The sequence below is a fragment of the Microtus ochrogaster genome, chromosome 7 (assembly GCF_000317375.1).
Source record: "Microtus ochrogaster isolate Prairie Vole_2 chromosome 7, MicOch1.0, whole genome shotgun sequence".
Lineage (NCBI taxonomy): Eukaryota > Metazoa > Chordata > Mammalia > Rodentia > Cricetidae > Microtus > Microtus ochrogaster.
This window is the reverse complement of record NC_022014.1, coordinates 22,618,178-22,640,082: the sequence shown is the minus strand read 5'-3', so window position 1 is coordinate 22,640,082 and position 21,905 is coordinate 22,618,178. Positions and strand designations below refer to the sequence as shown.

At 47.4% G+C, this 21,905-nt stretch overlaps 1 protein-coding gene across 4 annotated transcripts in view; it reads right to left on the bottom strand.

Moving 5' to 3' along the window:
• Abr (ABR, RhoGEF and GTPase activating protein) overlaps nucleotides 1–21,905 on the bottom strand; it is a 210,493-nt gene that overhangs the window by 53,231 nt on the left and 135,357 nt on the right. For all 4 annotated transcript variants that reach the window (XM_013347239.2, XM_013347242.2, XM_013347240.2 and 1 more), the window contains 3 exons: nucleotides 16,389–16,487; nucleotides 8,897–9,082; nucleotides 2,552–2,659 (listed from right to left, as the gene is read on the bottom strand). In XM_013347239.2, the coding sequence (XP_013202693.2) occupies nucleotides 2,552–2,659; nucleotides 8,897–9,082; nucleotides 16,389–16,487 (393 nt within the window). The remainder of the gene's footprint in view (nucleotides 1–2,551; nucleotides 2,660–8,896; nucleotides 9,083–16,388; nucleotides 16,488–21,905) is intronic.

Here is a 21,905-nt window from a genome sequence, read left to right as displayed (position 1 = left end):
GTCTCCGGACACTCTCTAGACCATGCTGACCTCTGGATACCCAGGGCCCATTACAGCCACTGTGAACACACACCAGAGTCTTCTTTCCCAGAGAAGGCGGGAAGATGAAAGGAGGCATCATTTCTGCAGTCCCATGGCTTCACCAAGAGGGACTTCCCCAGCCTTGTCCTGTCCTCCCAGAGGCTTGGGAGAAGAAACTGGGCACAAGCCTCCTCTGGAAACGGAACAGAACATGTGTTCCCAGAGGTGAGGCACCCAAACCTACAGGTTCAGATCTGCTTTTTCTAGTAATCAAACTGCCATTTTTTTTTCCTCTTTAAAATTTATTTTGAGGGGCTGGAGAGATGGCTCAGAGGTTAAGAGCATTGCCTGCTCTTCCAAAGGTCCTGAGTTCAATTCCCAGCAACCACATGGTGGCTCACAACCATCTGTAATGGGGTCTGATGCCCTCTTCTGGCCTGCAGGCATACACACAGACAGAATATTGTAAACATAATAAATAAATAAATATTTTAAAAAATCTTCCCTCCTCCAAGTTGGGAATTTTAAAAAAAATTATTTTGATTTATTTATTTAGGCCCTCACTCCCTTCTTCCATTTCTCCCCTTCTCCCCCTTCTTAAGACAGGGTCTCACTATCTATGTAGCCCTGGCTGACCTGGAGGTGGCTATATAAAACAGACTGGTCTTGAACTCAGAGACTCGACTCTGCCTTCTGAGTGCTGGGATTAAAGGTGTGCGTCATCACACCCGACTTCACATTGTCATCTCCTCCTGCCCAACTGCTTCGTGGTCCTAGACTGACTCCGACTTAGGTACAATGTGGAATCCCAGCAGTTTCAGGGAATTATGTGTCTCCCTTACTCTTCTAGCACCAGAGCTGGTAAGAGGGGTACTGCAAGGCAGGACTTCCAAAACTACAGAAGCACCTCTACCCCCCAACACACCAGGTCCCTCTAAAACTGGGCTCTATTGCCCTGAGCTCAAACAGGTACTTCCTCCAAAGCTTAGGAGTGTTACAGGGGTCTTTCTGGATAAAGAATGAGCTGAGCCGATCCTAGAGGACCAGCCTCTCCCTACCACATTCTAGATAGAAGTGCCAAAGCCAAGTGAGGTGCAGAGGTGCTTATCTATAATCCGGGCACCCAAGAGGACTACTGCAAATTTGCGGCCAGCCAGGGTTAAACCGTGAGTTCCAGGTCAGCCAAGACTATGTGGCAAGACCTTGTCTCAAAAACAAAACAACCAGCCGGGCGGTGGTGGCGCACGCCTTTGATCCCAGCACTCGGGAGGCAGAGGCAGGCGGATCTCTGTGAGTTCGAGACCAGCCTGGTCTACAAGAGCTAGTTCCAGGACAGCAGGACAGGCTCCAAAGCCATAGAGAAATCCTGTCTTGAAAAAACCAAAAAAAAAAAAAAAAAAAAAAAAACCAAAACAACAATAACAGTAACAAAAGAAGTACCAATGGCAGGGGATTTCATAGCTCTACCATACATAGGCACAGGAGGGGAAGGCTTAGCTGCAGAGTAGTAGTAGGCATGCTCCCGGCCAAAGGAGTCTAAGGGCTTCTTCTGTCCTTAACTGACCCTGGCTGATTCCATGAGACTGGAGTCTTGGACTTGTAAGTACCTTTCAAAACTACGTGCTTAGTCCAGAATTTCTCAAACTTCCATTCCCGACAGTAAGTCATGAGCCCGGAGAATGTAAACTCTTGCCTCTTATCCATCCCCTAACCCTCACCCCCAAACAATACCCCACACAAATATTAAGATCCGAGCCATCGGGGCATACATCTGTAATCCCAGAACTCAAGGGGATGAGGCAGGAAGATTGTGGCCTGAGCTGCACAGAGTGAAAGAGAGTTACGAGACAGAGGAGATGCCGGAGAGAGAAGAGAAAAGGAGCGAGCTGTCTGAGAAAGAGGAGCCTGGACACCTGCACTTTAAACAGTGCCTCTGGTGACTTCTTTTTTTAACTGTGTGTACACGTACGTAACTGTGTGGGTATGTACACGGATGTGGGTACCTGAGCAAGCCAGAGGCACCGGATCTGCAGCTGGAATTACAAATGGTCACCTAACTTGGGTGCTAGGAACCAAACTCAGATCTTCTAAATAGCAGCGGCACTTAATGGCTGCAGGCCCATTATCGTTCCAACCTAACCCATCAGCACTGAGCGTTTTGAGATGTGCTGGGAAGGTTCAAACAGCTCTTTCCACACGAGAAGAAACAGAAGCCAAAGGTCAGGAAGTCACCTGGAAACATCATGGGGAAAATTGCCCCCTTTCTTTATTTATGTATGTATATATTTATTTATGTATTTATTGCTTCCTCTGTTCTACTTTCTAACCTGAAAAAAAGAAATCAAACCAATCGATATTCTTGTATTAAGAGGAAAAATGTCAGTTGCAAGAAGGCAAATGTCAGGTTGAGCATTATTGTGGTGAACAGCTTCCCTGGGGCAAGCAAGGAAGGAATCCATAGACTTAGAAGCTTCTCAAACTGTTACCAGAGCCAGGGCGGATGGGGGCGGCTGTAGGGAGAGCTGCCTACCTCAGAGATCTTCTGGAACTGGTTGTTGGACTGGCTGCACTTCTCAGCTGTCTCCAGAGCGACTTTATAGTTATCCACAAATGCTTTGTACACACCAAGCTGGCTGGCCTGCAGGGAGGAGACAGGGATGTGGGGAGTGGAGGGTGGGAATGAGATGGAGAAAGGATTACTGAACGGAGGAATCACCCGAGTTCCTGAAGCCCCCTTAGCACTCAGAACCTCTAGCTCAGCTCCACAAGACTTGCTGGAAACCAGGGGAAAGGCAGAGATGAATATACTACAGTATGCCTTTGAACTTGACAGTTTCCATGGAAACTAGGTTAGCAAGGGGGTACTGGGAGTGGGGAGGGCAGGGCAGGGCTTTTGTTGGCATGCCAGAAATTCTACATAACACTTGCTTTTTTTTTTTTTTTTTACTATTTTTTTTTGTTAGTCTTTTTGTTTTTTCCTTTAGTACCATCAAGGTCTTTCAGGACTTGAAGTTTTTAATCCCTTGTACTTCTTTCACACCTTAGAAATAAACCAGAACAGGGGAGACAAAGTAGCCTCAGGCCTTCTCCATTCTGAGTCCCACTTCCTCAGCCTCCAAGGGGCCAGACCCCCTGCCTTACTATATACCTACATGCCACCTGGATCCTACACACGTGTCCTGATTGGCAAAGTCTCATTGCCATTACGAGGTGAGGATGGGCCTATTATCCTTTCTTCCAAAAGGAAAACTGAGGCTTGCTAAATTTAATTGCTTAAATATTTATGGTTGCTCAACTATTTCTTTCGGCTGTTTACAAGTATTTCCTCTGGAGAGAACAAAGAGTAGGCGTGCAAATTAAAGCTACAATTTCATGCTATGTCCATTTGAAGATTCAAAATTTAGAATCTGACAGCATTAAGCTTTGGTTTGAGACCACAGACTATAGTTATGTCAATACAGCTAATTTGTCAGTGACTAATCAAATTGACCACAGGCACAGCTTCAGCCTATGACTTAGCAAATCCACTATTAACACAAACCTATGTTGCCTAATACAGTGGCTGTGAGAAACATATAAATACTGAACATGTACAATGTGGCCAGTGCAAAATTGACGTATGTTACATGTAAGAACCCCACATTGGGGGCATTCAGGAAGCAGAGGCAGATGGGTCTCAAGGCCAACATGGTCAACACAGCCACTTTCAGGACAGCCAAGAATACACAGTGAGACCCTGTCTCAACAAAACAATAACAAATCCACACTGAATTCCAAAGACCTGGTATATAAAGAGAGTATATAAATTATCCCCCACATAAACATACCTTTTTAAATTTGTTTTTTGAAACAGTGTCTCAGGCTTCCAGGCTGGCCTCAGACTTGCTACGTAGTTGAGAATGACCTTGAACTCTTACCCATTTGCCTCCACCTTCTGAGTCCTGAGACTACAGGCAGGTGTCACCGTGCCTAGTCTCACAGTCCCCCCCATTATTTTTTTTAAGTTTATTTTATTTTGTATGTGTGAGTGTTTTACCTGCATCTACGTCTGTGCACCACATTATAGGCAGTTGTAAGCCACACTTTGTGGGAACTGGAAACCAATTCTGGTTTGTCTGCAAGAGCAGGAAGCACTCTTAACTGCCCAGCCAATCATCCCAACCCTTTAAAAGAATTTTTATTATCTGTATGTGTATGATGGAAGTATGTTGAATTCAAGTACCCATGTGCCACAGCATTCAGGCTAGAAGACATTTCAGGGGCTGGAGAGATGGCTTGGCAGTTAAGAGTACTGGGTGCTCTTCCAGAGGACCCAGGTTCAATTCCTAGCACACACACAGTGGCTCACAACTGGCTGATTCCAGTTCCAGGTGATCTAAAGCCCTTTTCTAGCCTCAGCGGGCACCTATGTGGTGTGCAAACACTTATATGCATAAAACAGTCAGCAGTCAGTTATTTCTTTCTATTATTGTGGAATCCAGGGACTGAACTCAGGTTGTTGGGTGTTAGCCCGAGTCCTCTCACCAGCTGTGTGTCTGTGAGTCTCCCTCTCCCTTTTCTCTATGGTCTTACTGTACTGCCCACCTAGCCTCAAACACCTAAGTTCAAGTGACCCTTTGGCCTCAGTCTCCCTGGTAGCCTGAGTCCAAGCAGGCACTACCACGCCCACCTTGTATTTGTTTGTTTTCCATCTTCCTGGAGATCAAACCCAGAGCTTTGGGTATGGGACACAACCACCTTACCATGGAACTATTTCCAGTCTTTACTTTTAAAAACTATGGTTCCGGGGGCTGGAGAGATGGCTCAGTGGTTAAGAGCATTGCCTGTTCTTCCAAAGGTCCTGAGTTCAATTCCCAGCAACCACATGGTGGCTCACAACCATCTGTAAAGAGGTCTGGCACCCTCTTCTGGCATACAGACAGAATATTGTATACATAATAAATAAATAAATATTTAAAAAAAAAAAACTATGGTTCCTAGTACTGGGAACATAGCTAAGTGTTAGGGTTTGCCTATATATGTGAGGCCCTGGGTTCAAACCCCACTACTGCTTTTTTTAAAAATTGGCTACTAGGACATTTCAATGTATATACATGGGTCCAGCAGACAGCTCAGCGGGCAAAACAGCTTATTGCACTGAGTTCACTTTCTAAAGCCACGGTAGGTGAGAATCAACTCCTGAAAGTTGCCCTCTGACCTCCACACACGCACCACGGCTGCCCTCACATCTCAAGTCTCTCTCAATTAATAAAATAATTAAAAAATTATATGCTACTCACGACCTATTTCCATTGGCTAATAATGCTCTTGAAAAACCTGGACACGACTGTGCCCAAGGAGGCCTGAGCAAGGATCCTCACGGTAAGAGAGGTGAGCAAATGCCCACAAACACAGGAACTCTGACAGACATGGTTCAGATGAATGAACACTGACATGTATCAAACCCAGTGGTGACTAAATAGCAAAATGCATACACATACGCACCTGCACATCTTAAAAGTGCATGCAAGGAGGGAGGGGGAACTGGGACTGGTACGTAAAAATAAATATTAATGAACTTTTTAGAAAAGTACATGCAGTATCATAAGAATATGAAATACCAAAAACAAACAAACAAACAAACAAATTGCAGTCTACACGACTCCATATACTTCCCAGCAAGCTGCTTCAAAAGAACAAGAGAAAAGAGGAGCAGACTTCACCTCTGTTTATAATACTTCGTATTTTTTAAAATTTTGTTTATTGTTTATGAGTCAGGGTGTTATGTAGCTCAGGCTAGTCTCAAATTCCCTATGTAGCCAAGAATGACCCTGAACTCCTGAGCTTTCTGTTTCTGCCTCCCGAGCGCTGGAATTACAGACGGGCACCACTGGACCTACACCTGACTCCTCTTTTTACTTTCCATGGCCTTGAACTTGTAATTCTCCTGTCTCAGCCTCCTGGCTAAAACTTAACTTTTATTAGACAGTTTCCCTGGGGGAGGGGCTTGTAAGATGACTCATCGGGTACAGGCACTTGCCACATTGCTTGCTGACTGGAGTATGATCCCAGAATCCATGTAATAGTGGAAGGAGAGAACAGATTCTATACACCCTTCCCCAATCGCCCATACACACTATGCACTCATACAGATAATAACTAATAATAATAATAAATGTTTTATAAGAGGGAGGGAAGAGGAAGAAAAGGACAAGTAAAAATAAAATAAGAGAAAAAAGGAAAAATGTCTCTGCTGATTCTCACATCTGTTACTCAGAGCTGCAGGCACAGTTGTCGACTGCATTATCCTCTAGATTTTCTGGTTTAGATTTTTTTTTCCCACTCAAGTAGCGACAGGACACAGCTGCTGCAGGCTTCCTTGGGAGCTTCTGCTTCCAACTAAGGTGCTAGGAAAGTATGTTGCTCCTGTGCCCCACTCGGGTTCGCTCTGTTCCTTCAGGACACAAAGGCTGGGTGGGGGCCAGGGTGTAGGGAGGGGGCCGCCCTTCATGGAAGCTGGTGCGGCTGCCCTTGGTACAGGGAAGCCAGAGGGGAGAGCATGAACTGGGCCACTGGGGAGGAGAAAGGCCCAAGGAAAGTTCCTGGTAGAGGGCTCACACTTTTCCCCAGGAGCTCCACGCTGCAGATGTCCCAGACAGACACTTCCAAAGTCAGCACAATCTTCCAGGAAGGGTTCCTCTCCCCTCTGTTCTCATGATTTTTCTTTTCTTTGTTTCAGAGTCTCCCATACCCCAGCCTGGTCTCAAACTCACTGTGTAGCTAAGGTGTCTTTTGCCTCGAGAGTGCAAGGACTACAGGTGTGGCTGACCACACCCAGTTTTATTTAGAGAAAGGGACTGAACTCAGGGCTCTCTGCAAGCTAGGCAAACACTCAAGCAGCTGAGCTACACCCTGGTCTCCTCTATTACCATGAGAAAGACAAAGCATGGGACCTATGCTGCTACCCTCTAGTAACCCAGAAGCCACCTGTGTGCAGGGGTCATGAGCCCTGCCAGGTACGTTCATCTCCATAGTTACCCTCACTGGAAGGCCAGAGGCTCAGCCTGCCGGGGTCATTAACTGGGAAGTGCAGGTTGCTTGGAAACAGGAGTTTGGCACTGGAGTGATCTCATAAAACAAACAGCAGAGATGCTAATTTCCTTCTCTTGGTAATGGATAATCAAATACCCAGAGACTTCATCTGAAATAAACTGTCTCTAGATGCCTAGCTTGCTCTGGCTCCACCCAGGCCTTGCCAAGCAAGCAGCCTCAGGATGGCAGACATCCATCCATGATGCTGGGGTTTGGGGACAGTGGGAAGCAAATTCATAACTGGACCAGTGGAGCTAAGACCAAGGGGATTCTGGGTTCGAATAACACAGAAAGAATGGTAAAGCTATGCTTGGTAGCTCACAACTGCAATCCCAGCACTTGGGAGGTTGAGGCAGACAGAGAGTTGCTGGTTCAAGGTCAGCCTGGGTTACAGAGACCCTGCACCAAAAAGCAACAAAAACATCAAACTGGAGAACTCTGCCTCTCCACTCTCACTACCTGCCTTCCCATCAGGGCTTATGGTGCTCTATACCTGTGAAGGTTGAGAAGCAGTTGCCCCAAGCCAGTCATCTCATATTCTGTGAACAGGGAAGGATGTATTTACCATCCCTGCACTAAGGGAAGCAGTTCAGGGTCCTCTACAACCAGAAGGATGGCATTCTGGAAAACAACACCTCCTGAGTACCTCTGCCTAAAACAGCAGTAATGACAACAGCAAAAACAGCAGGCGTTTCCAGTTCCTAACACTCCTGCCAATAATCCAGTTGACTATTAGTACCTCTCTTTATAGAGGAGGATGCTGAAAACAGGAAGCAGGGTAAGCTGTCACGGGACCTTCTACAACAGAGATGGGATTCAAAGCCAGCTGTGGCTCTGGTTGTACTTGCCCCCACAACACTTGTGACTTAGGACTTGGCTGTAGGACACAGGTATCTCCTTCAACACTCAGGTTCTCTCCAGCCCCAGTCAAGGTCACAATGCATCTATCCATCCACTCATTCACTCATCCATCACTGAGGTGGTTCTGGGAGTCTAATGAGAAGAAAATACAGACTGTTCCCAAGTTTATTGCTTCGGGTGGACAGCTAGTTATGTGTTCATAAAGGACAAACACAAGGCTTGGAAAAGCTTCTCTGAGGTCATTCTAACTTGGGAACAGACCAAGGAAGGCTGAGGTAGATGAGGAAGGCCTTTTTATGTAGACAAAGCCACAAGTCTGTAGTGGTCAGGAAGTGCATTGGCATAAGAGGGTCTCGGACAGAGCTAGGGGAGAGAGTGTCATGGAAGCCTTGGCGACCAAAGGACTCCTGAGAACATCTTCAACACTAAGCTTTGCTCTTCCCCTCTGAGCAGCAGCACGGAAAGCTGGCTGGCTGCTGGTGCTCTCTGCTCTGGGATCAACCATCAGTCATCACTGTAGCAGTCCAACTGCTTCACTTTGCAAAGGCAGCCCTAGGAAGCAATAGCTGCCCCCCCCCCAAGGTCTCAGGTGAATGGTCCTTCTCCTGAAGCCTGTCATAACACCTCGTTGTCCACAGAGAGATAGAGGACCTGCATCCCAGCAGAGGAAGCTCCATTCCAATTCTCAAAGGACACCCCCCCACCCCCATACATATGAAGCAGCATTCCCCCAAAACACTCACACACTTGACCCGTCTCCACTTCTATCCCTAGAAACACTTTCAGGGCTCCTCTAGGATGGGCCCAGTTGACTGAAAGAACACAGGACTAGACTGGCCTCCAAGAGCTCAGCGATAACCCAGGCCTCAAGAGAGCCAAGAAAGCCAGTGAGCAATCCTTTCCCAAGGCCCTATTCGAACACCAGTCTGTTATGGAGACTCACCAGCTTCTGGAAAAGGTGACCCATGGTGACTTGGCTGTCCCATTGCTGCACCTTGGGGCAGAGGTTGTCGTAGAACTCCTTGTGGATCTCATAAATATCCTGTATCTTGTAAAAGATGGTCTCAATCTGCTGGATGGTGAGCACGGGCTGGGAGGTGGTGGCTGTGGCCTTCAGGGGTTTCATGGGCTGAAGAGGAAGAGGAACCAAGTGCAAAGGTGGGGATAAATAAACCAGAGTGTTGGCAGGTCCCAGGTGATTGTGACACTGATTGACACGCAGTGACGCCCAAGTCCTGCCTAGACGTGGCTGCTGCTAAAGGCAGAGCACCTGAAACAGTTTCTGTCTCAGAGCTGTTGTCACAGGTCCCAACAAGCCATATGCAGAGGGAACCTGGCATCAGCAATCTGCCACAGCAGCCACAGCTTGTCCCTTCCCCCATATGAGCTCACAACCTCTAGCCCTTGGCCCGTATGCGTTCACTGGTCCATTTAACAGGTCCCTAGTCTCTTCCACAAAGGCCTCATGTCCCAGTCATAAGCCTCTTTGTCATGCTTCAGTGGACGGGAGTGTTGCCTGGGAGTCCAGCTCCTCAGCTGCTTCCTTTTGAGAAAAAGAAGGCAGTTCTAGCACTCAGGAGGTAAAACCATGAAGAGACTCAAGACCAGCTCAAGCTGGTCTGTAACAGTAGCACTGTGTGCAGCAAGGCTGAGGCAGGAAGACTGCAAACCAGCCTGGGCAGCAGAGGCTGTGAGAGTCTATCTCAAAACAAAACTGAACAACTGGCTGAGGTTCACTGGTGTCTCAGTTCTCACTTGGTGAAGGAGAGGAGCAAGGACACACATGCCACCCTCCTGCTTCCCACATCCGTGGCAGACATGCAGACATTGCTAAGCGAGCAGGATCTTTCCCACTGAGTGTGTGTGGTTTTGGTCTCAAGACTCTTTCTCAACGCCTGCTGATATGAAAATGAAAGCAAACTGTCATCCTTGCTTATTGCACCAAGATCATCGGGCCCACAAGTGGAAGGGACAGTGTAGATGGAACTAAGCCCCATCCCTGAGCCCTGCCTCGGGACAATGGGCTCTGGGTGCATGCCTGTGGTCCCAGCTGCCCAGGAAGCTGCGGCAGAAAGGCTGCACCACTATAGGAGTTTGATAACAGCCTGTAAAACAAAGGAAAACCCCCATCTCGAATGTTAAAAAATGAATACACACTATACTACAGTGGGCTAGGAGACAGGGTATAGAAATATGGGCAGGGAGGGCACACATAACCAAGAAAGCAGCCTACGGAAGATATGACTAATATTCTTCCATCTGATGGCAGTACGGAAAGGGGTCTCCAATAGCCTGCGTTTCCCTGCAGACCTAGGAGCAGTGGGGAGATGACAGGGATCTAGTCTGGGCTTACTAGGCTGTCGACTCTCACAGGAGGAGGCCTGAGCTGTCTAACAAGAGAGCGTGGTTGAGTCAACTGCTGAAAGAGCTGGCCTGATGAGATCACCTACACTGAGGGAAAACAGCTCTCCCTGGCTCCTTCTGTGCTGTGACAGCCAGCCTCAGGGGGCCACAGGAGCCAGCTTTCCAGCCCCACTGTACTCCAGCTTCCCCTATCTGCTCACAGGGGATGCCTCAAATACCCAGACAGTATCTGACTTCTGAATCATTGTCCTCCACATTCTACAAAGTCCAGATACAATGACAAAGCCAGGGTCAAGAAGACCCACTGACCCTCTTGACACTAGAACCAAGTGACCTTCCATACCAAGTTCTCACTAGAAAACAGGATGGGAGTCAACCTGGGTCAGGCCAGGCAGTATGACCTGGAGCCCTGAGTCTGTCATTTAATAGTCGATACTCCATTTCTGGGTGTATCGTCACTTTACCGGCAGGTTTCTGCGGAACTGAAACGGTAGATCAAATATCAAACGTCACACATTACATAATGTACCTAGGGCCTGGAGAGATGGCTCAGTGGTTAAGATTGCTTCCTGCTCTTGCAGAAGACCTGGGTTCAGTCCTCAGCACCCACATGATGGTTCACAACCATCTGTAACTCCAGTTCCAGAGGATCTCCTGCCCTCTTCTTGCCTCTAGCTGGTACATGCATGTGGTGAGCATAAACTCATTCAGACATGCATGCATACACATAAAAATAATTAAAAATCTTTAAAGATAATAAAGTATCTAGTACATGTTTGGCATATAGAGGACAAGCAATACTGTTATTCATCCTGTGAAAAATGAACCAGTCTCAGACATAAGGACAATCCCTAATATCCAGTGGAATGCCTGGGACACATACAATCCCAGTCCTCATGGGGTTTCCAGTCTAGTAGAGGAGACAAATGAAACACAAGCCAATGATCCAGCATCTAATTATACACACCAGTAAATGTAATGAAGAAAATAGGGAAAGGACCCCCTGAGGCAGGGCAGTCAGATGGCTTCTCCAAAGAGGGGACATTGACTCTCAGAAACAGGGAGGCCTAAGGGAATTGCACTCATCAAGATTTCCTTGATGGCTGATCTGGAAACAGAAACATGCTTGGTGAGAGACAGGAGCTGAAGGCTGTCAAGTCTATGTGCAGTGGGGAAAGGAGAGGAGAAGAGCTGAGGTGGGGCTGGATGGATCACAGGGTGGGGTCAAGCAGAGGGAGCACAGCTTTGACCACACCGCTGACCATGCAATGACCCGGCATTCTGCAGAGGGATTTCAGTGGAGGGAGCGACAGAAGCCTAGGATGTGGGAGAACATTTTGATGATCCCTGATCTCCTTTCTTAAAAACATTAGACTGTATTTGAAAAATGGATTGAAACAAATCAAACAACATGGTAGCCAGTGTGAGGCAGGATAATCCCAACTTGGATCATAAAATCCCAACCAAGTGGTTTCAAGACTATGCTGGAGGGCTGGAGAGATGGCTCAGCCGTTAAAGGCTAAGCCCACAACCAAAAATAGAAGACTATACTGGAGCAGCGAAGTTAGGGTTTCAAGGGGCCTCTGAAGCTGGAGAGAGCTGAGCAGGGGGAGAGCTGCATGATCACACAGACAAGGGAGCAGGGGAACCAGGAGAAAGGCCACTGCTCTCCCATGCCTAGGTGGAAAGAAATAACAGGCTAGCTACCCTCTTCATCTCTAAGACCCAATGGACAGGTACAAATTGCCACAGAACTCCAAAGACACTCATCTTTGCACCTTGGCACAACCCCCAGTGTGCAGGGATCAAAGTAAATAGGAGAACAGTCCTGGGAAGGCCAAGATTTCTCAGAAGCTGGCTGCTGGGGAAGCACACACTCATCTACCTCCTACACCAAGACAGGCCCAACAGCTCTGCTTCCTCCTAAACTTCCCACTGTCTACAAAAGGGGAAGAAAAGTACTCTAACCAGGACCAGTCACACGGACCAGCCTGCACCGGAGGCATGAGACTTTCTCACCAGATGAGCGACTTTTGCTCTCACCCCATTCTCCACAGGGAAGGGGGAAAGGCTGACTGGTCCTCTGTCAGCTATTTTTATCTCAAGACTTACATGCTGGCCTCTAGGCCAGTCCCCTCTCACTGAGCTTTGACCCGACACTGCCATTAGGGCCGGGGAGCTAGCACACACACCGGCCACCTCAACTCTCCTCCCCGGTACAGCTGTATGGCAAGGTTGTTCTCAGAGAGAACCCCTGGGTGATCTCAACTCCGACCCTGGGAGCTTCTCCCAGAGATAGGGCTGGGCCAGTTCTGATCTCACACAGTCATGTCTGCTTTGTCCTCCAGCAAGTGGTCTTTCGAAACAGGAGAAAGAAATCTGCCCACTTCCTCCACCTCCTAGCCGTGAAGGTTTGTCCCCTGCCGGGCACAGTTAGTTACTAACCTAGCCGCATGCTCAGGGAGGAGGTGTAGTTAACCTATTATGCAGATAAGCAAGGGGAGATGCCCTAGGACTATGACAGATGGAAACAGCAAAAATGGAAGGCTAAGAGAAGGAGGCAGTGGGGCTAGCTGTGGCAACCACGGCTCCAAGGTGAGATGGACTGTAGCAACAGTCCACACCTGCACAGGACCTATGTAGAACTACAACCCATCTAGTTTTCTCTTCTTTCTTTTACAGCTCCATCCTCTATCCCCAAACCTGGGCTCCTGGGCTTCAGGAGTAACAGACGTGCATCAGGAACAGTGGCCTTGAAAAGATTACTAACTACGGCCCTAGTCAACACCCAAGGGCTGGGGACAGAGCCTGGTGTGGCTTTCTCTTTCTCTCTTTCTGCCCGCGTGAACAGTCTGTGTACAGTCTTAGGTACACAGGCCTAGTCCTTCGCACAACAGGAAGTACTGAGAGGAAAACAGACACACTGCACTTCCAAGTCACTCCCTGATGGATAAGGGCATCTGTGGTTAAGAGGAGGGGGAAAGAAAGCCAAAGAAACAGTTTTGCCTCTAAGCTAGACCACCCAGGAAAAGCAGCATTGATCTCCCCAGTGACTGAAAGGGAAGGCCTCCAAATCTGTGAAGGTAGGAGAGACTGAGAGGCTTATCCAGAGAGTCAGAGGTTACGGAGAGCCCAGCCCACCCATTCCCTGGGCCTTCCAGCAACAAACCTTCCCACCGGTCTCTCCCCGTCCTGAATGGCCAGAATGAATGGGGTGGGAGGGGAGGGGTGTGCAACCACACAGCACAGTCCTTGTGCCTTTGGGGTAGGAGCTGTGCGGAAGGTGTGGCAGGGAGACTCCTCCCAAATCTATCTTTGCCCAGATGAGAACATCTGATAAAGGAGGTTGGAATGCAAGGAGGCACACCTCTCAGGAGTACCTCCTCCTCCACTGGGGGTGGGGGGAGGGGAACCCAAAGACTCCTACAGCCTCTGGAGTGCTGGGATTTCAGGCACATACCATTATACTTGGCAAGACATGGATTTTCAAACTTACTGTTATCTAGAACACAGGAGGCAGAAGCAGGAAGATAGTTCCGAGTTTGGGGGTCAGCCTGATCTACATAGCAAGACCCTGTCTCAAAACAAAACCAAAAAGAACACAGAAGCCTTCACCTGTCTTTGCTCAGCTCTGTAGGAAATAGTAACTGTGCCAGGTAATACACAGGCCCTTTTCCAAGAACTGACTACAATGGATTATCTTCACTACAGTCCCATGCAGAGTGATATTTGTGAACCCAGACTGCAGACAGAAACAATGAAACACACAGTCTTCCCACTGCACGCAGGTAGAGTGTAAAGTGGGGGCTCACAGCCAGGTGGTCCAATCCTTTCAGATCTGCACTCTGCTAGTAATGCAGTTTGGGGTACAGGTCTGTCTGCTTCCTATCTTTAGTACCCAGCTACGTTCTGTATGATCACCTGACCTACTCAACCCAGAGAGGGAGACAGGTGTCAATGTAGCAATGTTTTGCTACTATTAGTTAGCTGTGGTCATCCATGCTCTGAAAACACTAGTGTTCAAACTTTCCAAGGCAGAAGCCATGTTATATGACTTTTATTATGGTATACGGTTACCATTGTTCAACTTTATTAATTATTGTTAATAACTTAAGGTACCTAATCTGCCTACAGATTTGTACTCATAGGAAAATACATAGTATACCTAGGATTCAGTGCTATCCCGGGTTTTGCAGGCATTCACAGTGGGTCTTGGGATAGATCCTCAAGAGAAGGGAGGGGCGACTGTATCATCTTCAGACAAGAAAACTAAGGACCAAAGAGTCTATGCATAGCTTTCCAAAGATAACGTCTCACCTGTTGTTCTGAGACAAGGTCTCATTTTCTAGCTCAGGTTGGCATCTGACTCATGACTGTTCTGCCTCAGCCTATGGAATGCTTGGATTATAAGCATACACTCTCACATCTGGCAGAGCAGTGGTTTTTGAATCCACAAGACATTTTTTGTTTTTGTTTTTTGTTTGTTTTTCTCTGTGTAGCCCTAGCAGTCCTGGAACTTGCACTACAGATCAAGGCCGGCCTCAAACTCATAGAGATCAGCCTGCCTCTGCCTTCTGAGTGCTAGGAGTAGAGATGTGCCCCACCACTACCTGGGGAATCTACAAAACATTTTAAGAAATAATGTAGTGGGCCAACATATAATTGTAACCTTAGCATTTGGGAGGTAGAGGTAAAGGATCAGGTGTTCAAAGCTAGCCTCAGCTACAGAGTGATTTCAAGACCAGCTTGGGCTGCGGGCTGCATGAGAAAGGGGAGAAAGAGCCAGGGGTAGGGGGAAGACGAAGGGCAATAACAAAAGGTTAAGAGCCCCTGTACATCACCTATACACACACATCCTGACAGCACCTAAACCTTTATTGCTGATGATGCACACGAACACTCTTTTCCCGTTTGTGTTAAAATGCTGATTCAAACCTCTACGCTTTCACAACCCACCAAGGGGCCGAGACGCAGTGTGGAAACAATGCATTAGCCCTCCATGAACAGCAGGGTAAGGCTGTGTCCTAGTCCTGGCTCTAGATTCAGACCAGACTCCTATTTGCCACTGTCTTCCATCTGGAAGTCATGACTTACCAAGGAGACCCAGAAACAAGTTCAGCACAGTGCCCTGCAAAACAGCTTTACAATTCAATAGCCATTCCTTGGGTCATAAACGTCAAGACACTGAGCGATACCTCATATTACAGCAAGTATATAAACGTTATCTTACTTAAGAGGACCATTGTCTCCTGGTCTACATTTATCTCTGATTCTCTGGGGGATTTTATCTGTTTGCTTTGCTTTGTTTTTTGAGACAAGGTTTTCAGGCTGGCTTGAACTCATTTTATAGCCCACAGTGGCTTCAAACTCACGATGATCCTCCTGCTTCAGATTTTTTTTAAACAGTATTTTATGCCACCTGACTATACAACACCCAGAGAAAAGAATTTACACTGCACAATCACTCTGCATAATACCCAGACGCATCTAATAAGCACTTCCCTCAAAGGCAAACGCATCTGTGTGGTGCTTTTATCTCTAAAGGCTGTTTTAATAGTCACCACCCAATCTGATTCACACAACACCACCTTCGTCTTTACTGAGAGCTCAGGCGGGTCTAACGCTTCTGAGCTACAGCACTTTTAAAAACAGAATCCTTCCATCTCACATTTCCCGACAGAGAGCCTTCAGGACGGTGCTAATGCTCTCCTTTCCTGGGGAGGAGGAAGGACTTGGGCCCAGGGCGATGAAGAAGTCTCAGCTTTATGGACTGGTAGACACTACCCAGAGTACAGCGTTGGGGAGGTAACAAAGTGTCCACAGCACATAGCACTGTATCAGTTCGTCATACTACAACGTCACAGTCATCACCATCCACGAGAGAGCTTGTCCTCCCACACCTGTGTGTCTTTCCCTGCCTCTCACAGTCATGAAAACGTGGCAGTGACTGAGCCGGTTCTCAGATGTCCAGCTGTGAACAGTGGAGCACTGGTGTGTCTGTCCTGTATGGGTCCCCTTCCTCTCCAATGCCAAGAGCAGTGTTTGAGCAACACCCTCCTTCAGGTACTCACCAGCAACAGGGCTTCCAGCTGGTTAATGTAGATTTCTTCACTGGCCAGAAAGCCTGAGAGAACGAGCTTCCTCATCTCCAGGCCCTTCCCTGCCTCCACCTGCAAGAAAGCAAGCCAAAAGCTCATGAAAGGGGTGCCAAAGCTCAAGACACCGGTCTCTCTGTATTCTTAAAAAATAATTTATTTGAATTTATTTCATGTGCATTGGTATGAAGGTGTCAGATCCCCTAAAACTGGAGTTACAGACAGCTGTGAGCTGCCATGTGGGTGCCGGGAATTGAACCGGGGTCCTCTGGAAGAACAACCAGTGCTCTCAATCACCAAGCCATCTCTCCAGCCCCTCTCTCTGCCTTTTTTTTCTCTTCTTTTAACCAACATGTGCAAAGGTGGTAAAAAGTCATATGGTTAGCATTATTATTGCTGTCTGTTTTCACACAGAATGCCATTCAGTAGTCCACTGTGGTCTGGAAGCCACGGCAATACTCCTGCCTCAACATCTCAAGGGCTGAGGTTGATGGCATCAGTCTCCGTGTGGTGCCAGATACTATATTATAGAAATTTTTGAAAACACTGAAATGTCAAAGAAAAAGCATATTCCTGCTACCGTCTTGCGCTGTTTGTCTCCCAGCCTTGCTTTCTCAGCTGCTCTGCCGCTCTCAGCATTCTCTACCTAGCCAACTTCCCAGCGGTAACTAGGGTCACCAAGGACCTGCTTTACATCTGCTCTGGAGAGGGAAGAAGAGGGGATAAAGACATTCTTTCATGACGAAGATTGAGTTCGGTTATGGACAGACACCCCCACCCCCACTCCCCCACCCCCCAGGAAGTGATCTATAAACTGAGAGAATGGGCTAGAGAGAATGGGACGGAAATGAGTATGAGAACCTTGGCCTTAGGGCACCTGCGCTGGTGTCTTCAGTCCTAGGGACTTAGCACCTTCACAGGTGTCAGCTGGCCCGCCCATGCTCACCTCAGCCATTCCTTAGGATGTAAGGCGCAGACCGGTGCTAGATTTCCCTACCTCTTGAATTCCTCTTCCCTGTGGTGTCAATCATGCCTTGTTAAGCCAGATGCCACCAATCAGCACAGTGGTTGGTACAAAGAGAGTGTTAAAAATTTACCTTCAGTGAAAACCGTCTAATTTCATCATGTAGAACCCTCAAGTTTATTCCTGGCTGCTCGCCAGTCTTTCTCCCTCCCCTCTGCCATGTTTGGAAGTCTTCTTGGCTATCTCCAGGACTGGTTCCTCCCACCTAAGTTTTTATAACTGATCTCTGAATTCTCTCTCTCTCTCCAGCCAACTGCAGTAAGATCAATCTCCCAAGAACACTTTCTTTTCAAAGACTTAATATAAATACTACAAAATTTAATTAGAAGAGATAGGTTCACTTAAATCTGTCCATTCAACAAACGCCTTTAATCCCAGCACTTGGGAGGCAGAGGCAGGTGGATCTCTGTGAGTTCAAGGCCAGCCTGATCTACAAGAGCTAGTTCCAGGACAAGCTCCAAAGTAGCACAGAGAAACCCTGTCTCGGAAAAAAAAAAACAAAAAACAAACAAACAAACCAGTTACTGAACGAACGCATGGCAATCTCAATGGCTACACAGGAAACAAGCAAAGCCCTGTGTCTGCTGTTGCCTGGTTTATAATCTAGTAGGAGAGAAAGACATAGAAAGAAACAAAGATAAATAAAGAGGTCATAAACAACGATTTGGGCTCCTGTGTATAGCTGTGGCCTCAGGGTCTTCCCCAACTCCCAATCTCTTCCAGGTCCAAAGCTAGGCATGCTCAGTCCCTGAAGCTGGGTTTTCCCTGTTGATGGTGCCTGATGCATTCTTCTCTTGGCTAAGTGACACCTCTTCTTCACAGCACAGCTGAAGTCTCACTTCCTCCCCCAACCTCAGCACCTAAAACCTACACAGCCTTGATGGTACCTGCCTGGCTAGTGGGTAATCTCCCTCAGGCCTTTGCAACAACTGCATTACACTCTTCTTCCCCAAGCCTCCATCCCACATCACACCTCACCTTTACAAAAGAGGCTCTAACCCCTCTCCATACTTGCCTTTTGGCCCTCAGGCACCCACACTGAAATGGGTTCTAAATTTCCTCATTATACAACAGAAACAATCGAGACTATAAAGAGGCAGAGCTGGGACCCACCCCACGTCCTCCGCATCTTTCACCCTTGGGATGATTTCCTCCCTCCCTACACCTTTTCCAAGCTTGTCCTTATATACCTTTTGTCTCAAATAGCTCCCTTCTGGCATCAAATGCGCACCCTTAATGTAAGCTAGAAAAGTTTATCAAGCCACCAGAAACCTCTCAGGCCACAAAGAAAACCCACCCCAGTGTCCCTGATGGCTTTCTGAAGGGGTATTCTTCATACCATTTCCTGATTGGTTCAAATGTCTGAAGGCTGCCAGGCCTCCAACTCTCCAAATTGTTATCTCACCCTAAAACAAAGAGAACAATGACTCCACAGGTGCCCACATGTGGCTCCCTCAAACCCATGACCGTGTTACTAAGGGACTCGGTGAATATGATTAAATATACGAAGATTCCTAAGTGGACCCTTAGGAGTCAGAGGGTTCTTATAGATAGAGGGAAGTAAGAGAGCACACAATGTGACGACGAGGTGGTGGGCGCTAAATTGCTGGCTAGAGAATGGGACCTGTAGCCGGGGAATGTAGGGGAAAGGTGAAATGGATTTAGTCTTTGAAAGCTTCCAGAAGCTAAGCAAGACACTAAATCAGGGATGTTTCTAGCTGTGAGTTTGTGCTGATTTGTTTCGGCAGCAGTAGGAACCCAGGGCAAACTCCACGCTAAGGAAGGGCAGTTATTTATTGACGGTTTCACAACTACCAGGACCTGTGCTAAGTGCTCCTCACTGGCATCTCACAGTCTGGTAGGTGTAACCATTAGGGCCCTGAGGCACAGGGGGTGCAAATGGCTGCTTGGAGACAGCCTGGCCTCCAGCACACACTGGAGTATCGATTGGAGTTTGCAATTGGGCCCTAGCCCTCAAGTCAGATGCACAGTGCCTCCCCCTGTCCCCTTCCACCCCCACCAGCTGCTTCCCAAACCTGACCTGCACTTGCCCTCCGTGCTGGAAACCACTGCTCCCCTACATTCCTCACTTGTACCCTGGCATCCAAGGATTTATCTGAGCATATGGCAAACATCTTGTAGAGAGGTGAGCTCCTCAGTGCTCCTTAGATTATGGAGAACTGGACCCTGCTCCAAGGAAGCCTTCTTTTGCCCTGGAGCAAGACCCTCTGCCTCCTAACAGTCCATCTTAACAAGACCCTCACCTCATAATCCTATCCCTAAGACTGGTTTTTAAGACTGGAAGACTCACTCTTAAAAGGTAATAATCAGTCACCCCCAAGAATCCCCTCGCTGGGCTACACTCCTAAAATTCAAGCTAGGATGGGGTGTAGGCACCTGAGAATTTAGTGATGTGAAGTTAAGCTCTGTAAATTTTACTAACAGCTAGCACTGAAGAGATTTCCATCTTTGGACAAGGGACGGATTTCTGGAGATCATATGTGTTTCTGTGTTGGGACATTCTGGATATAGATACACATGGTTCTTGAGTTACTGCCCGGCTTCTGCCCTCTTGCGATGTAATCAATAAACTTCAAACAAACAAACAAATAGCTGTATTGACAACTGTTTCTTTAGTCCTTATTGGGGATTTGCTTGTCTCTAAAATACCAGGGCTCAGCATTCACTTCCTCCTTCGCTACTACATGCTGGACACTGGTAACACAAATGCAAAGATGGTTGTTCTCGGCATGCTTTCCAGAGAGGCCCATGTGCACCAAAGCCCCTGGGCTCTGACACACAGCTAGCTAGCCTTTCCCCAACACAGGAGGATGACACCTCTTTCTCTCCAACCAGGGCTTACAAACTGCAGCCCTAGTAAACCCCTTTATCCCCAGCAATTTACAGTCTGCTAGGCTAAAAGCTCGTCATCTCGAGGCCCCCAGGTCACTACGGTAGCATCTATGGATAAGCTGTGGCCAGCTCTGGCCTGGGCTGCCTGCCGCAGCGTTCAGGGGCTAAATAAAGCCTCCTAAGGTTTGGTTCTAGGCCAAGTCAAGAAACAATCTTTCCATGCCCTTTATCTTTTCCAAGGCAACAATGAGGGCTGAGCAGGCGGGGCCAGTTCTAGCTGTGCTGTAAAGCCACAAGCTAAGCAGCGAGGGTCTCAGACTTCACAGACAGCACCAGTTAGCCCAAGGGCCACACCAGTCTGCAAGGGGCACTCAGCACAGCTGGCCTGTCATACCTAAGAGAGTACAGTACACAAGAGTCTCTCGTCTCCCCAAATGCCCCTTCTCTTGGTGGTAGATTTTCATCTTCCACTTTAATGCTACCTAAAATTTGGAGCAGATTCACATACTCCATACATGTTTAAGAACCTTAGTTGCTCATGTCCCATCATTACAGCCTTGCCACACTGGCATGTTAGCTACTTAATATCATTCTTTTTTTTTTTTTTTTTGGTTTTTCAAGGCAGGGTTTCTCTGTGGCTTTGGAGCCTGTCTTGGAACTAACTCTGTAGACCAGGCTGGTCTCGAACTCACAGAGATCTGCCTGCCTCTGCCTCCCGATTAAAGGAGTGCACCACCATCGCCCGGCTCTTAATATCATTCTTTACAATCAATTTTTTTTTTGAGACAGAGTCCTTCTACATGACTTCAGATTTGTACTCCTCTGCCTCAGCCTCCAAGCACTGGGATTACTGCACTAAATGCAGCAGTGTTGATTTGCTTGCTTTCTCTTTCTTTTTTGAGGAGCAAGTTCTCACCACGTGGGCCAGACTGGCCTTGAACTCAGAGATCCTCCTGCCTCCGCCTCCCAAGTGTTGGTATAAAAGGCATGATCTACCATGCCCTGCTAAGTACTAATTTTTCTTAAATGCAATCTTATCCTAAGCCTTATACCAAATCATAGGAATGATGTATTAGTTCGATTTTTCCTCATCTACATTAAAAACATATACTTAACTTTACAACATATATCAAGGTGTCACCTAAAACTGTCCCTCAAGTCACCACCTATGAGGCCCATACTTCAGGAAACACCAATAGGGTGATGGGCCTCCCTGCAGCAAAGGTGCTGGAGCCTAAGAAAAGACCTGAATGGTAATTCAAACAGGAATACAGGCATTTCAGACAACCCATTCTCTTTAAGCACAGAATAATACCTGAAGAGTTAATATGGAATACAAAAGGGCTTTTTATTCCTGACAAATGAGTTCCTTGAAATAGCAGCTTCTACCAGGCCCCACCCGTCAGCCCTATCTACCTTTAAATAGAACTGTGTGAAAATCTTTTTGGAAAAGTATGCACCGTTTTACAGATGGGATGTGATGTTGCTATCAGTATCTGCATTATGAGTTTACAGATCGTTAACTCCTAAAAGGAAGCTGGGTTGTGTGTGAGATGTAGCAAGCTCCAGCTACGGCTCTGGAGAAAACGACCAGTCAGGTTTGCATCTGTCCCTTA